Source organism: Euphorbia lathyris, chromosome 5 (genome assembly GCF_963576675.1).
Source record: "Euphorbia lathyris chromosome 5, ddEupLath1.1, whole genome shotgun sequence".
Taxonomy (NCBI): Eukaryota; Viridiplantae; Streptophyta; class Magnoliopsida; order Malpighiales; family Euphorbiaceae; genus Euphorbia; species Euphorbia lathyris.
The window spans coordinates 79,103,437-79,119,601 of NC_088914.1; the positions used below are offsets into that span (position 1 = coordinate 79,103,437).

The 16,165-nt window shown below is 33.1% G+C and overlaps 1 protein-coding gene and 1 non-coding gene across 2 annotated transcripts; one reads left to right on the top strand and one right to left on the bottom strand.

The window, feature by feature from the left end:
• Window positions 1–455: 455 nt before the first annotated feature.
• On the bottom strand, window positions 456–2,840 carry LOC136230856 (transcription factor HHO5). Its single transcript, XM_066020054.1, has 5 exons — window positions 2,535–2,840; window positions 2,204–2,430; window positions 1,730–2,120; window positions 1,125–1,201; window positions 456–1,032 (listed from the first exon to the last, which is right to left on the bottom strand). Exons 1-5 carry the CDS (start codon window positions 2,731–2,733, stop codon window positions 799–801), a joined length of 1,128 nt encoding a protein of 375 aa, XP_065876126.1. The 5' UTR covers window positions 2,734–2,840; the 3' UTR covers window positions 456–798.
• An 11,108-nt stretch (window positions 2,841–13,948) lies between these two features.
• Window positions 13,949–14,020, top strand: TRNAE-UUC (transfer RNA glutamic acid (anticodon UUC)). Its single transcript has one exon. It is a non-coding gene; the product is annotated as a tRNA-Glu (tRNA).
• Window positions 14,021–16,165: the final 2,145 nt, after the last annotated feature.

Here is a 16,165-nt window from a genome sequence, read left to right on the forward strand (position 1 = left end):
TAAAAATGAATTAATTTAATTAATAATATATTGTATTATTTTTTAAATAATAAAAAACTATACAAGTAAGAAAAAACAGTGATTTTATAGAGGATCTTTCAGAAGTTTTTTTTTTTCTGAAAGAATCTCTCAGAAGTTTATTTGACTGTATTTAGAGGGTGTCAGGTAACTCATTTTCATGTTTATGTTTGCCTTTTTATTTCAAAAAGAAGAGTTTTAAGTGTTTGATTAGTAACCTTCTGTTTGCTTTCTACCCCTAAAAAGTAGTACTCTAAAAACAGAAAATCAAAGCTTTTTGAAAAAACAGTTTTTTCCAACAGCAAACAGTAGGTAAAACAAACGGTCGTTAACCAAATTATAGGTATTTACTATATAATGATCAATTAGCAACACTAAGCACAATTCACTGTAATGCAAAGCTCAATCATAAATAATTCACTGAAAACTTATACATATGTCAAGAACAAGAACAACTCTATATAAATATCAGAAATGTATGATCATATCACATCCTACAACAATATGCAGTACATAATTAAGCTCATAAATCAGATATGGAGCTCAAGTTTGGAGAGACATTTAATTCCGCCCGTTCGGTTCTTTTCGATACCGAAAAATGTATTCAACTCTAATGTGATAATGTATATCTTAATTAGTTGAAAAAACTAAGAATTACTACTCCAACCTTGAATCCATTATTATTATTCTTTCTTATCTTTACAATCTGAATCCTCATGTATATTTGAATCTGCAAAATTCATGAGTATATCAGAGAGTGAGTCAGCTGAAATTTTACCATTATACATCGACTTCTCCGGCTCTGTTCCAACTATGGCTCTCCGATTTTTCATCACCCTCCGCATCACCACCAGTACTAGATGTACCTCTGCCTAATCCACATCCGTGTTGCGGAGAATTATACTGCAAATTGCTCGTTTTCGATGGGTCTTTGCATTGCTGTTCTTGACCCATCCATATCCCATTTGCTTGTCCGGAAGACGTTGGATGTTTACGCATATGTAGCCTGTATTTCTGCTCACAAAAAACACATACCAGATTATTATCATCATCAATTAATCCTCCATAGCACGAAAAAAGAACGGTTAATCGATCAAAAGACGTACCTGCAAATGACTCTTGACTTCGTCATTGGTTAAGCCATCTACTTGCATTAGTTCTCTTATCTGTTTAGGCGTAGCCGCTGCGAAAACACACAATAATCCAATCAGAACTTCATGAAGATCACATAAAAAGATGCTCAATTTGGTTTATGGATATGTTTAATCAGTTCGAGATTAGTCAGGCACGAAACAAGCCAACCTTCATTGGCTTAATTGGCATTTTTTAGGCCACTATAACCTATGTTGCACTGACACAGAAACGGAAACTGATACAGACACCAACACAGAACGCTACTAAAGAGGAGTATCCGTGCAACATAGACTATAACTAAGGAAAAAAGATTGCAGCTTTTTGAGATGAAGTTTCCCCCAATTCCTAGTTCCAATTCACAAACTAAATGAAGCTGCACAACTATCAAAATGTTACACAAAGAACACTGTCATAGAACCGTTTGAACTAAAAACTCGAGCTTATAGTTCAAGGTCCACTTCAAACTGGTTCAGATAGCATGTCATGTAACCCTTTGAACTAAAAGCTCGAGCTGATAGTTCAAGGTCCGCTCCATATCTGACAAACACATATAAGACATGATAAGTTTGGTGATTACCTTGAGATCCACCAAGTTGTTGAAGGGCATCAACAAAACGGCGGTGAAGCTCCGGCGACCAGCACCGCCTCTGTTTCTTGTTAGGAGACTCCGGTGGTTGCCGGTACCGGTACTGCTGCTGCTGCTGTTGGTGGGGTGTATTTTGAATCTTGATTTGATTAGTAACATTAGTTTTTGGAATCAAATTGCAGGAAACCCCCAATTCAGGTAATGGAATCCTAAGAGAAAGTCCGGTGACCTGAGACACAACCTCTTTCTCCTCCCTTTCACTCCCTTCAAACCCTGAAACCGATTTATTAAACGGCACAAATGCTCCTCCTTTGCTTCTGCAATTATTCCCCAATTGAATTGGATTCTCACAAGTCGATCTATCATCATCTTCTTCACTTCTCTGAACACAAAAATCCCATCTTTTTTAAAAACCCCCAAAAGAATCAAAATTGCAGAAAGATTCAATTCAATTACTTAAATTACCTGTTTGGTCTCTGATTTTGAGTCTTGTTTGTTGGAATTGGAGTTGAATTCGTTAGTATTCCATAGCTGAACGGAGCTCATCCAGTTCTTCTTATCATCACTGATATCATTTCCCACTTTTTCATCTTTTCCATCTCCATCTCCGCCGGAATTTCCCTTTTCCGATACAATCTCCTCCTCTAAGTCCTTATTACACTGCATTGCCTCTTCCTTCAACCGCATAATAGCTTCAAACCCACAAAACAAAACCCAAAAATTCAATTACCCAATTCCCAAAACCCCTAAATTAAGCAAAATAAACGGAATCAAAGGAAAAGAATAAGAAACATACCATCATTTAACAGAAGCATGCAAAGAGGGAGCTCACGTTTAAACGCATCAATCTTTCTCATCTCATCCTCTAATCTATTCAGATAATCATCAAGTTTTGACAATTTCAAGCTACTATCTTTAACCATGGAAACCTCTCTAAGATACTCACTAATCGTTTTAGGAACATAAACCAGGCTCAAATCCAAGCTCAGCTCCATTTTGATTTGCTCTTTTTTTTCAATTTCTAGTTGAAGATTGTGTTTTTATCTGGTTTCTGACATAGCCCAGATGAACACGCTGAAGGGAAAGAAAAGTAAGGGAACCCATCTAGATATATATAGATAAAGAGATGAAGAAAATAAATTCAGATTCAGAGACGCGAAGATTCGGTTACTCACATTTCGGGTCGTCGCATAACTGAGTTAACTCGGGGGAATCGGTGAGTTAGGTAGAGTGTGAAAGGGTAAATTGAAGTGGAATCGGCGAGTCAACTCGTTTAGTGGGGTTGGAATCTTCGGATACCGTACACACGCGGCGAATTGTGGTTATTATTAGTTTTGGAATTTCAATAAGAATAATATAAATAAATAAATAAAATGGAAAAAGAAAAGCAAAAATAGTGTGTCTTGAAAGATTCCTTATCGGTAGGTAAGGTTGAGGTATCGCAGTGGTAAAGGAATCACTATGTTCTTTGACTTTGTTGGTCACTTTGGTAAGAAAGTTTAAGTTTTTTTTTTTTTTTTTTCCTTTTATTTCTAAATTGTTATGTTACTAAATTTTCCAAAATTAAGGAAGAATAAGTTCAATATTTAGAATTCAGAATTTAAGTTAATTATGTAAAATGAGATTAGTAAAAATTAAATTACGAATGAGCTCGGGAAATCTCAGTCAAATCAGAGTCAGATCTAACATATGGATCTGATTTAAAAGCTCATAGCAAAAGAGGTTGTGAAAGTCAGCTCATATGAAAGCTTTTTTAGGAAGTTGATTGAAATGACACGTGGACTAGTGGTTGTCACGGATCCCAAAGGCACTCTCTTAATCCCCATATCAAGTTGTGTATAACGGAATGATATAAAAGGAAAGAGTGTAAAGTCAATCACGAGCTGACACGTATACAACTTATTGTCAAAGCCAATTAGAAGTTAACATATGTAAAGTACATAAGCATGAGATTAGTAAAAATTATGTAAAATGAGACTAGTAAAAATTAAATTACAAATGAGCTCGGGCAAATCCTAGCCAAATCTCAGCCAAATCTAACATATGGATCTGATTTAAAACTCATAACAAAAGAGGTTGCGAATGTCAGCTCATATGAAAGCTTCTTCAGGAAGCTGATTGAAAGGACACGTGGACTAGTGGTTGTCACGGATCCCAAAGGCACTCTCTTAATCCCCATATCAAGTTGTGTATTACGGAATGATACAAAAGGAAAGAGTCTGAAGTCAATCACGAGCTGACACGTATACAACTTATTATCAAAGCCAATTAGAAATTGACATATGTAAAGTACATAAGTATGAGATTAGTAAAAATTATGTAAAATGAGATTAGTAAAAATTAAATTACGAATGAGCTCGGGCAAATCCCAGTCAAATCTCAGCCAAATCTAACATATGGATCTGATTTAAAAGCTCATAACAAAAGAGGTTGCGAAAGTCAGCTCATATGAAAGCTTCTTCAGGAAGCTGATTGAAAGGACACGTGGACTAGTGGTTGTCACGGATCCTAAAGGCACTCTCTTAATCCCCGTATCAAGTTGTGTATTACAGAATGATATAAAAGGAAAGAGTCTGAAGTCAATCACGAGCTGACACGTATACAACTTATTATCAAAGCCAATTAGAAGTACATATGTAAAGTACATAAGCCAATTAGAAGTCAATCACTATGTTCTTTGACTTTGTTGGCCACTTTGGTAAGAAAGTTTAGTTTTTTATTTTATTTTCCTTTTATTTCTAAATTGTTATGTTACTAAATTTTCCAAAATTAAGGAAGAATAAGTTCAATATTTAGAATTTCGAATTTAAGTTAAGGGTTAGGTTATGTAAAATGAGATTAGTAAAAACTAAATATAGCATAAAATGAATGAGATCGGCAAAAGATCCAGCCAAATCTAACATATGGATCTGATAATAAAAGCTCATAACAAGAGAGGTTGCGAAAGTCAGCTCGTATGAAAGCTTCTTCAGGAAGCTGACTGAAAGGATACGTGGACTAATGATGATCTCAGATCCTAAAGGCACACTCCTAATTCTTATATCAAGTCGTGTATTACGAAATGATGTAAAAGGAAAGAGTTTGGAGCCAATTACGAGCTGATATGTATACAACTTATCATCAAAGTCAATTAGAAGCTGACACAAGTAAAGCACATGAGCATTTCAGGTACTGTTTCACTCATATTTTAATTTGGACCAATTTCATAATTAGTTATTTAATTTGATCTAAATTATGTAAGTTGAGGGATTCAGGCCGATTGGATAATTTTACCAATTATTCTGATTGGATTTGTAATTATTTTATTAATTATTTTTTCCGTCAAAAATTGTGTAAAATATGAAGTTTTGGGATGATTTGATAATTTATCAAAAGTTCTTGCTGAAATGTACAATTGTCAATCAAATACTCAAATATGTAGCAGCATTTGCATGGAAGTTGGCATAGGAGATGGTGGGGGAGATAGTGGAGTTGAAACATGGGTTAGTGGGAGAGAGCAGTTGGGAACAACCTTGTTTTACAGTTATAAAACTTATTTTTTGAAACGTGGAGCTTTCTTGCTCAAACATGTAACTTTTTGATGAGCAGTTTCCTGCATATTTTTACAGCAGAAAATAGTTAGTGGAGAAAAACAGTTACAGAACTTTCTTGCTGAAACTTAGAAATTCCTTGCACAAATATGGAATTTTCTTACAGGTGAGTTGCCTACATAATTTTTACAGCATAAATACATATTTTTGCAACAGAAAAAGTCTCTCAATAATCTCAGAAAAAGTCTTAACAACAATCAGACTTAAATTGCCAATTTCTTTCAATTTTCTATCCTTAGAATCTTTCTTTTTTTATCCTTAGTTCTACAAATTCAATTCTTATATTTGTAATCATTCCATTTCAATCTCAATTTTAACCTTTCAAGCGTTTATTCTCAATCTCATCTCGTTCATATTAATTAAGCCAATCTTCTTTACGGTTTTAATTTAGAACCTTTAAGCTTTTTCGTCCTTTAAGCTTTTCACAATCTTTGATTAAAAGTCAGATTTCAGATTTCACACTTTTATAATTTTTTCGTAAAATTATTGGCACGCTCGCAATCCATTCCAAAAAAAGGCGAAACAGGTACATAATTGCATAAAAATAGCTTTGGAATTTAAACATCAGGTATATCATAATCATTTACAATCTACTATCACTTGCTTTATTTTGTACTCTCAAGTACTTTATTAACTTAAGTATCGGAAAGGGGACACCAGAATCCGGTCCCTCCCTGACTAATTGTTATTGGTTTAGGTGATCAGAAGACGTGACCCGAAAGTGTGTTCATTATTGAAGACATCATTTGGTGCGGTGAACATGGACGGTCTTTGTAAAGATGACTAATATACTCAGTATTGTGGTGCAACTGATTATTCAACAAGTTGATGATGCTCTAGGAACTTCGGCAATACCTAATCACAGTCTCGTTGATTCAAGCAATAATCCTTTGTTGTCATTACTCATCTCTAAAAGCTTAAATCAAACGATAGACGCTTGTTGACCATGAGTAACTTAGGTTTATAGCCTAATGAAGCAATTAATATGCAACATTAGATTTGTTCAAGAATCCATAAATATCCTCAGGGCGGAGCATGCAACACATATAAAGGTAATGAGGATAGAGCTAAAGGAGGCTAGAGAAGGTGGTAGGTATGGAGATAGGAATAGTTCAATAGTTTGTTCAACAGGACATCGCGATAATCGAATCGCGGTTGAAGCAAGCTTTCACGAGCTTACTATTTTAAGGCCATAGATTTCTAATTAATTCTATATGGGCCTTAAATTATAATTTTTATTATATTTAAATTATCATTTTTATTGTATGTAAATATAATTTGTATTATTCACGAGCTTTTATCGAGCTTCTTCACGAGCCTATAATCAAGCCTGCTCGCGAGCTTTCGAGCCGAGTTTTGACCTGCTCAAGTTCGGATCGTTTATGAACCGAGCTAGTAAATCATGCTCACGAGCGACTCATTTACAAATCGAGCCGAGCCAAGCTTTTATCGCGCCGACCTCGATCTGCTCATGAGCGACTCGGCTCATTTATAGCCCCTAGTCATCTCCTTTAAGGGTTCAAATCGTGATAAAGGGAATTGGGTGAAACACGAAGCACGACGAGCATGTGATGGAGGAGGCCAAAACTGCCCCCACACGCCGTGTGAAGCTCCTTTTGCCGCGAAGGAGCGGCATGAGATGGATGTCACACGCCGTGTGGCCCCTTCCATGCGCCATGTAGCACCCAGTTTCAACGACAATGAATTGAATTTTAGCGACGAAAGTATAAGAGGACCAAGGATGCCACAATTTATGACTTCTCTTATTTACAACTGTGCCACTCTAACTTTATTGTTTGTCCTTTGTTTTTAATTTCCTAAATTGTCATTTTGGCATTTCATTCTTATTCTACCATTATCACTCTTTAATTGTTGTAACCCTAACTAGGACAATTATGTCTTTTACATTTTATTATGAGTGTTATATAAAAAAATATTATCTTTTTTGTGAAGTTTTTGTTAAGGTTTCAACCTTCAACAATGGAGAATTTATGTTTTCATACGATTTAGTCAGTAAAATCTGAAATTAACTCCTTCTAATTAACTATAAAAAAATTCTTTATTGATTTAGTATTAAAATCAACTCGTCCGAAATCGAACTGTAACATTAATCTTCTGTTGTTCTACTTAGATATTGGAATGCAATTTCCAATCTTTGATTATCTTGTTTCTTGTAGGATACCCTTTTCGTAGACTGCCATTTTTGTAGACATCAATTATTTATATAACTAGTACATTTTTATTTTTCGAATTTATACGAATATAAAAGATTTTTGATATAAACTTTTAGAATCTAATAGAAAACAAATTGAGTCAGATTGATCATATTATGCTTATCTAAAGTTACAGGTGTCAAAATTGGAAGAATGATAGGATATAATATTATATAAAAAAGCAACCTTCTGAAGTGGAAAATAATCAGATATTTGAAGAAAAGTGTTTAAATAGGAATTCCCAAAATGTACTTCCCAATCAAATATTAAAAGGGAGATTGATTGTGTGAATGAATGAATTACAAAACCATTGGCTGTCTTCAAATGGGAATTTGTTCAAAATCCTACCATATGCCATTCAAGCATCTTGCAATCATAGTTTAGATTTAGGGTGCAATTCGCTGCTCATTTTCATGTTTCTGTTTGTCTTTTCATTTCGAAAATGAGAGTTTTAGATGTTTGGATAATGACCTCTTGTTTGCCTTTTAAATCTGAAAAACAGCATTAGGTGTTTGGTTAGCGATCTTCTGTTTGCCTTTCACACCTGAAAAGCACATTTTTATAAAAACTGAGAATCTCTGCTTTTTGGAAAAGCAGTTTTTTCCAACAGCAAACGGCAACAGTAAATAGCAAACCGTAACAGTAAACAGCAAAAACAACAGCAAACAATAGGTAAAACAAACGGCCCCTTAGTGTCCGTTCGTATCAATTTTCGGAACTACTTTTTGCATTTTAAATCTAAAACGGAAGATAAAAAAAAACGTTTGGTAAAAATTCGAAACAACTGCTTTTTACAGAAAAATCAATTAATATCTGCTACCTATCAGTAACAGCAAACAACAAACAGCTAATAAAAATACCAAACAGATAACAGGAACAATAAACAGAAGAGTCTGTGAAACAAACGGTCCTTAATTAAAAATATTTTATTTTGTGAATAATGATATTATTTTTATCTGACTCAATTAAAGAAAAAAAGGAATTTTATTTTATTTCAACCGTTAATTATAGTTGAATGATTTGTAGTTCTTTTTTTCAATTCAACCTACAATAATAATAAAACATATTTGTATTTATTTTTATAATATTTTTGTTGATAATAAATTTAATTTTTTATATAGTTTCAGAGGTAATAAAATAAAGAAACTAGTTTTTGAAATAATATTTTTAATGAAGCTTCTAAAAATATATTATTATTGATGTTCACTGTTATTTTTTCAATTTATGTTGTAATTGTTAGTCATAGTTGTTGTGATAAGCATATTAAGAGAAATATTAAATGTATTGATTTGTTTTCTTTTAATTGAAATAGATACGTGAGAAGTTTTTTTTTTTAAAATAAGTTACGGAGAGAGGAGCGTCCTTCTTATAGTGGATGAAGGATTGTGCATTTTCAAGATGATAACTCTTCAACTGTTGTTATGGAGAGTCACAACCCGTGGTGAAGAAGAATGATGATTCAGGTTGAAGGAGATGCTTTGTACTAAAGAATCATGTCTTTTTGCAGTAAAAATGTCGGACACGAACGAGACAGGAGTGTCACGTTCGTGACTTTGCTTTGTCATGCAAAATTGGCAAGATTGTCTGTCACGATCGCGACATGGCTCACGATCGCGACAGATGTTCTTCTGTCAATGGTCGATTTCGGGCATGTCACGTTCGAGACAAGTAGGTCACGAACGTGACATATGTTTTTGCCCTAATTCTGGCTCATTTCTTCTGTCTTCGGCTCGTTTCTTGCTGATATTCTTTCATGTTGAGTTTTTATCTGCTTCAGACCTATCTCTGTACAAATCATGAACAAACAAGTAAAATCTTTCCAAAACATATCCTAAACTAAGCTAAATACATTAATATAAACCTGAATATGCATGCGTAAATACATAAATTTAGGACGTATCACACTTCGTCGTTCGGACTTGGATATTTTGAAAGGATGTCCTCATCACTAATCTTATCAGCACCCAACGTCGTGATTGGCGGAATCAATGGTACAGGCGTCTGAAAAAGACGATGAGACAACGTAATTAATAAAAAAAGTTTATAATCATTACACCCTATTTCACAGTAACCCAAAGGTCTAAACGATGGTAATAATGGCATCGTTTGGCGAGAAATAGAACAAAAGAAATTAATACATATTAAGAATACAAAGAGTTGGCTATAAAAGTAGAGAAACGAGTCATGCTTCAATGATTATGTGGCCTGTCAGTAATTAATGAATTTATGCGACGATTTCACTAACTGAGATGTATCTCACTATAAAAAAAACAGAAAATTCCCACACTAAAACATAAGTTAATTTCTATCAAAACATGAAAGTCATCTTCAACCAAACGTTGCCTTCGGTTACATGTCACTCAACATATCAATAGATCATACTTCAGGTCATTCCATACAATGAAGCCTTAAAGCACTTTGGTCTGAAAGCTTCAGATGAGGACATCTAATATCATACTATTCATCATGAATACATGTGGACCAATGAGATGTCTTCTCCCTCGATTATAACTGTGATTGCCCTATTGACTAATCAAATGAGGCCTTAACAAGATGCACATTCTTATCTGCACCCAACACCGTGATTGGTGGAATCAACGGTACAACCGTTATAACTGTTTCCTCACCTCACCATTGACTGGCTACGTGACCATTTACTAGGTATACGATATACAAAAAGGTACTCAATTCATTTCATTTGCTCATCTAAGCTCATCTATTTTTCAGTAATTTTTCTCACTACTGACTTAGGTATCAAAGCAGGGTCGCCGGTTACCTCCCCCTCTTTGATCATTTGTCATCTTATTTCAAACAGATGAAGGGTTCTCAAGCTCAGTCCAAATTATATCACGTGCTGTTTGTTTCCATTTTTCAGAGCTGCCTTTTACTTTTCAATACTAAATAGGAGATACAAACAGCTAACAACAAACTGGACAGCGGAAACAAATGGACCTCACATCTCTTTTGTACATGATTTCTATTAAACTATTTTTTAATTAAATTTCATTTTAATTTTTTCAAGATTTTAGATAATTTTGAGCAACAAAAATCTCCTATATCTCAATTTAAGAGCCCTACCAAGAATAATGGCAGAAAAAAGGAAAACAACAAAGAAGGTATGTTTGTCATGTGCAAGAACCCTTAATTTTTTTTTTTTTTCATTCTTTCATTTTCACTATTTAATCAACTTGATGGTTATGGTTCTGGATTATTATGGACCTCTCTTTATACGTTTAATAAAAAATAAAAGAAACTTTTATTTTAAAAATAAATAAAGTCCTTATATCTAAAAAAAACATGAATAAGATCAATGATAAGATTTCATTTGACTTAAAGGGTAAATTATTATGTGAATTATTTAATTATAATGTAATTTAATTTGATTTATTAATTCAGTCAAATATTATCTTGATAAAAGAATAATTCAAAAAAAATATCATATAATTTTATGTTTGACATCTAAGGACTTTTAATTTTCAAATCAGTACATAGCTTTTATTATTTAATTCTTTTGACCGCCATTAATTAAATCTAAGTACTTTTAATTAAAAATTAAAACACTAATTAAGAGATTAAAAAAGGGAGAATCTGAAAGAGAGAATAGTTAGATTGGTGAATGAGAAGAGAGAGTTATGATTCGATGATGCAAAAAGATTCTTTAACGATAGGAAACTGACACGTGTCGAGTGAAGTAGAAGCATCTAGTTTTGTAACATGTGAATTAAAAAATAAAAATAAAAATAAAAATAAAAGAAGATAAGGATTCTTTTTGGGATGGTTCTGAAATGGTTGTTTGTGTGTGAGTTTTAGATGCTTTTCTTTCTTTTTCTGCAAAATGACAACCATTTTCTAACTACCTTTTCTTTTCTTTGTCTATGCCCTAATTATTTCTTTTCTACTCAATGTCTCATTTTCTTCATATGTTTTTTTTAGTAATTGGTTAGACACATTTTATAGGTTTAGCTCTAGTTATATAGATTTTATGTAACGTATCATCAAGACCGATGGCGAATACATGATTGGTCTATTTGGGGACCGGTTTTATATATGTGCTTGTATAAGAAAAATTTAGAAATTTCGATTTAGGAAGATCTTAACAGGCCGAGCCAATTTTGGGGTGCTAATTCAGCACCATATCAATATTTCTTGGAGACATTAGGCAAGAACCACCCCTAATCATGGTGGTTCCGGTGGCCGGAGGGGCCTAGCCCTTCAGGTCCTCTTGTACACGCCCCTAATCAAGACATTGTATATGGAAAGTTGACTCTGATAGCAATTGTAACAACTTGATCTAATCCACTTTCGTCCAAGTACTATTCCTTGATCTTCGCTGCTTTAAAATGCGTTTACATGGATTAGAAATTCATCTTGCTAATATAATTTAGTCACCATTTATGTAATTTTCGCCTATTTCGTTCCTGAATCAACACGTTATACACAGAAAGCAATACCATAATCCAATACCATATAGATATTGTCCGCTTTCGTCCAAGTCTTGTTCTTTGAGCCTCACGACCTCAAAATGCATCTACATGTATTAAAATCCACAATAAGACTATCACAATGGCGAATACAGGACAACTCTATTGGAGGGCAATTTAACACATGCGTATATATATTTTTATGCACAGTATAAAATCTAACTACACTTTTTTTGAGCCTTTTTTTTTCAATATCATTTTACACCTTACTGAGCTAAATTGTTCACCTAACTAACACATGGCACACGGAAGCCAACTCTAATACCAATTGTAATAGCCTCATCAAATACCGTGTAGACTTTGTCCCATTTTATCCAATGCTCATTCTGTGAGCCTCCCAAATCCAGCATCTTGCACCTCACGGCTTTAAAACGCGTCTGCATGTATTGGATTCTCATCTTACTAATAAGCCACTGTCACTCTCTCTATATTTCCGATGTTTGATTCCGTTCATTCCTATCCCCACATCTCTTAGAACTGCTCATTGCTCAGGTTTTCTATCCCAATACCACTCACTCTGACCGAGTCTTTACATTAACTCTTGCCACATAAAACATCATTAAACCATTGAAATGAAAATAGAGGACAAATTTAATTCCTAAAGTGAGAATATAAAGTAATTTTAGTGTAAAATTGAACGAAGGTGACAATAAATTGGTAAGTAGAATGCAGCTATGCATTTATGATTAAAACTTTGAAGAATAAATTTGATATTTCTTTTTCAAGATTTGATGCTTACAATATAACCGAATCATCATCTCTTCTCTTTCATTGATGCTCCTTCCTTAGTTCATCATCTAACATTATGTTCTTACTATTATTTTTCACTTTTCTTTTTCTTTCATTAATTGCTAAGTTTTAAAAATGCATAATGAATTATATTGGTCAATATGAAATTTTAGTTTTCTTTCTATTATGAAACTTATTTCTCAATAATCAACATTGATCAAACGAGTATAATTTAGTTAGTACATCACTGAAATCACAAGTGTAAAGGGGTCGCATTGAAAAGAAAACTCTAAAAATTCTATGGAAACTGTGTACCAATTTTTAAAACTTTTTTTTTATATAAAAACACAAAAAGTAATAATTTAGCACCAATAAATCACAAGAGAAAGTGAATCCTGAAATTCATCTTTTTAAAAAGAAAACCATAAAGAAAAATCACCCTTGAATATTTTTGTCATTATTATTTTCATTTGCTTAAATTTTAAAGGCTTAATACATCATTTTGTCTCCTGAACTACATTTTGAACATTTAAAGTATCCCGATAGTCTCATCAACTTGCATAAAATGTTCAGTTAGCCTCCTAAACTTGCATAAAATGTAATCAATTGAACATTCGATCGCAAAAACAGTAAGTTAAATACGGAATATGTATTCCACGCATCTTAAAATGTTATTACATTAATTCAAAAATAGATTAAAAAAGAAGTTATTGCTTCATCAACTATACAACTTGTCTTCTCTAATCTAAGAACTGTATATCCCAATTTCAGTCGTTTTACTTTTGTTAATACTCATGCAATGCATCTTCTGCATTTAACTTACTTTTTTTTTATGGCCGAATGATTAATTGATTACATTTTACGCAAGTTTAGGGGGCTAACTGAACATTTTATGTAAGTTGAAGGGACTATCGGGACACTTTAAAAATTCAGGGGTCAATCAAACTTTTTGGACAAGTTCATGAGCAAATAATGTATTAAGCCAACTTTAAAATAGTATGAAAATGATAAAAATAAATAAATGTAGAAGTGAATTTTCTATTTATGGTACTCCTAATAATGATGAATTTATTAAGGAGTCGTTAGGGCTGTCAGTGTCGTAGAAAGGCCCACATAGGATAAGAAGTTAAGAAGTTCAACTGAAAAAGATGAATCGCCGTTATATAGTAGTTTATTTATGGATATAACTTCAACAATTCCGATGTCGTCCAGCGGTTAGGATATCTGGCTTTCACCCAGGAGACCCGGGTTCGATTCCCGGCATCGGAAATTTTTTTACTAATGTTTTTATTTTTTAATTTTTTTTTATGACGAAAACGTACATACTAATGTTAGTCTATTATAACCCTCTAAATACTTTTATGAGATAAAATACATCCGTCTACACTAATTAGTTGGGTAAATTACACTCATGGCCATTAAATTTTACAAATTTTAACATTGTGAAACTTCAATTCTTAACGGTATGATCACTGAACTTTATATTTTTTTACATCGGTGGTCACTCAACTTTAACTAACTCATCAAAATAACCGTTAACAACCTCAAAATGAAAATATCCAAGAATTAAAGTTGTTCAGAACGACATTTACAAGGAAACCACATTTTTTATTTTCCAAAATCACATTTTTTTGGAGCCTTCTCTCTCTAAAATTTAACTCTCTCTCCTAAGCAAACAACATTTAAATGACTTCAAAACGAAAAATTTCAAGAATTAAAATTTCTTAGAATATCATTAACTCTTTGAATGTTTTATTTTGAGGCCGTCAACGGTCGTTTTGAGGCGTTGAGTGGCAATCGGTGTTAAAAAGTGTAAAATTGAGTGGATATACCGTTAAAAATTGAAGTTCAGTGGCCACAATGTTAAAATAGGTAAAATTCAGTGGCATGGGTGTAATTTACCCCTAATTAGTCTATTATAATGTCTTCTCAAACCATAAATTAACTGATTGGTTAAATTTTTTGAGGAAGTATTAATTTATGCTCTGCATATAAAATAGTACCAATATAGATTTAAATTTAAAAAAAAGTACTAATTTAGGTCTTGATGACGGAACGAGACACGTTATTGATATTACTCCATTAAGTTTTGTCAATTATATGTGGAGGGAGAAATCAGAACTTAACGGAGTAATAGAAATGACGTGTCCAATCCGTTCTCGAGGCCTAAATTGATATCGTTTTTTAAACGTTAAGCCCATATTGATGTTATTTTGTACATGGAGCCTAAATTAATACTTATCTAAAAACCATAGACCTATTTTGATACATTCCTCATATGTTCTCAAACCATAAATTAACTGATGTTATAAATTTTATTTTATTATTATGGGCTTAAGTTTGAGGGTGAGTCTTGACGCAACGGTAAACATTGTTGTCGTGTGACCAAAAGGTCACAGGTTCGAATCTTAGGAGCGGCCTTTTGCCAAATAAATTGGCATGGGGACGCGTAGTGCATTAGGCCACCCTTTATTATGGGCTTAAGTTTGGGTAAATTACACACATGCCCACTCAACTTTATCAATTTTAACATTGTGGCCACTGAACTTTACACTTTTTAACACCGGTGACCACTCAATTTTAACTAACTTCTCAAAGTGGCCGTTAACGATCTCAAAATGAAAATATTCAAGAATTAAAATTGTTCAGAACCACATTTACTATGAAACCACATTTTTTATTTTCCAAAATCACATTTTTTAGAGCTTTATCTCTCTAAAAATTCACTCTCTCTCCTAACAAAACAACACCTAAATGACCTCAAAACGAAAATTTTCAAGAATTAAAGTTCCTTAAAATATCATTCACGCTTTGGATTTTTTATTTTTAGACCGTCAACAGTCGTTTTGAGGCGTTGAGTGGCCACCGGTGTAAAAAAGTGTAAAGTTCAGTGGCCATATTGTTAAGAATTGAAGTTCAGTGACCATAATGTTAAATGGGTAAAGTTCAGTGGCCATGAGTGTAATTTACCCGCTTAAGTTTATCTTAATAGAATAATTTGATATATTATTAATGATTTATTTTTTAAGTATTTTCATTTGAATTTAATTGATTTTGGGAATTTCAAAATTTAATCACCGGTTGTTGAACTAGTTTTATTAAAAAAAATCCCAAAACTAAAAGAATATCTTTATAAGATATTCAGACATATCGAAAGGATATGTCTCGAAGTACGAAGACTTTGTCTTATTAGAGAACAAGTTTTATAACTTAAACGAAATTGATCATCATCTCACTTTGTTTAAGAAACAAGATTCAAATGGGTCGCTCCATCCGAGTGGAAGAAATTTTATGGAGAAAGAAAATGTTCCGGTATATTAAAACGTTACGAATGATCTAGATCCTACCTTAAGTGGAAGTATGATTCCTAACTCTAGTGATAGTACAGAACATGACTCCTTTAGTTACTATGAA

Excerpts from the sequence above, each read along its gene's own strand:
- LOC136230856 (XM_066020054.1), bottom strand. The coding sequence starts at position 2,733 with ATGGAGCTGAGCTTGGATTTGAGCCTGGTTTATGTTCCTAAAACGATT. Across the intron at positions 2,431-2,534 it reads CATGCTTCTGTTAAATGATG|CTATTATGCGGTTGAAGGAA; the intron begins GTATGTTTCTTA and ends GTGGGTTTGAAG. Across the intron at positions 1,033-1,124 it reads AAGTCAAGAGTCATTTGCAG|AAATACAGGCTACATATGCG; the intron begins GTACGTCTTTTG and ends TTTTGTGAGCAG.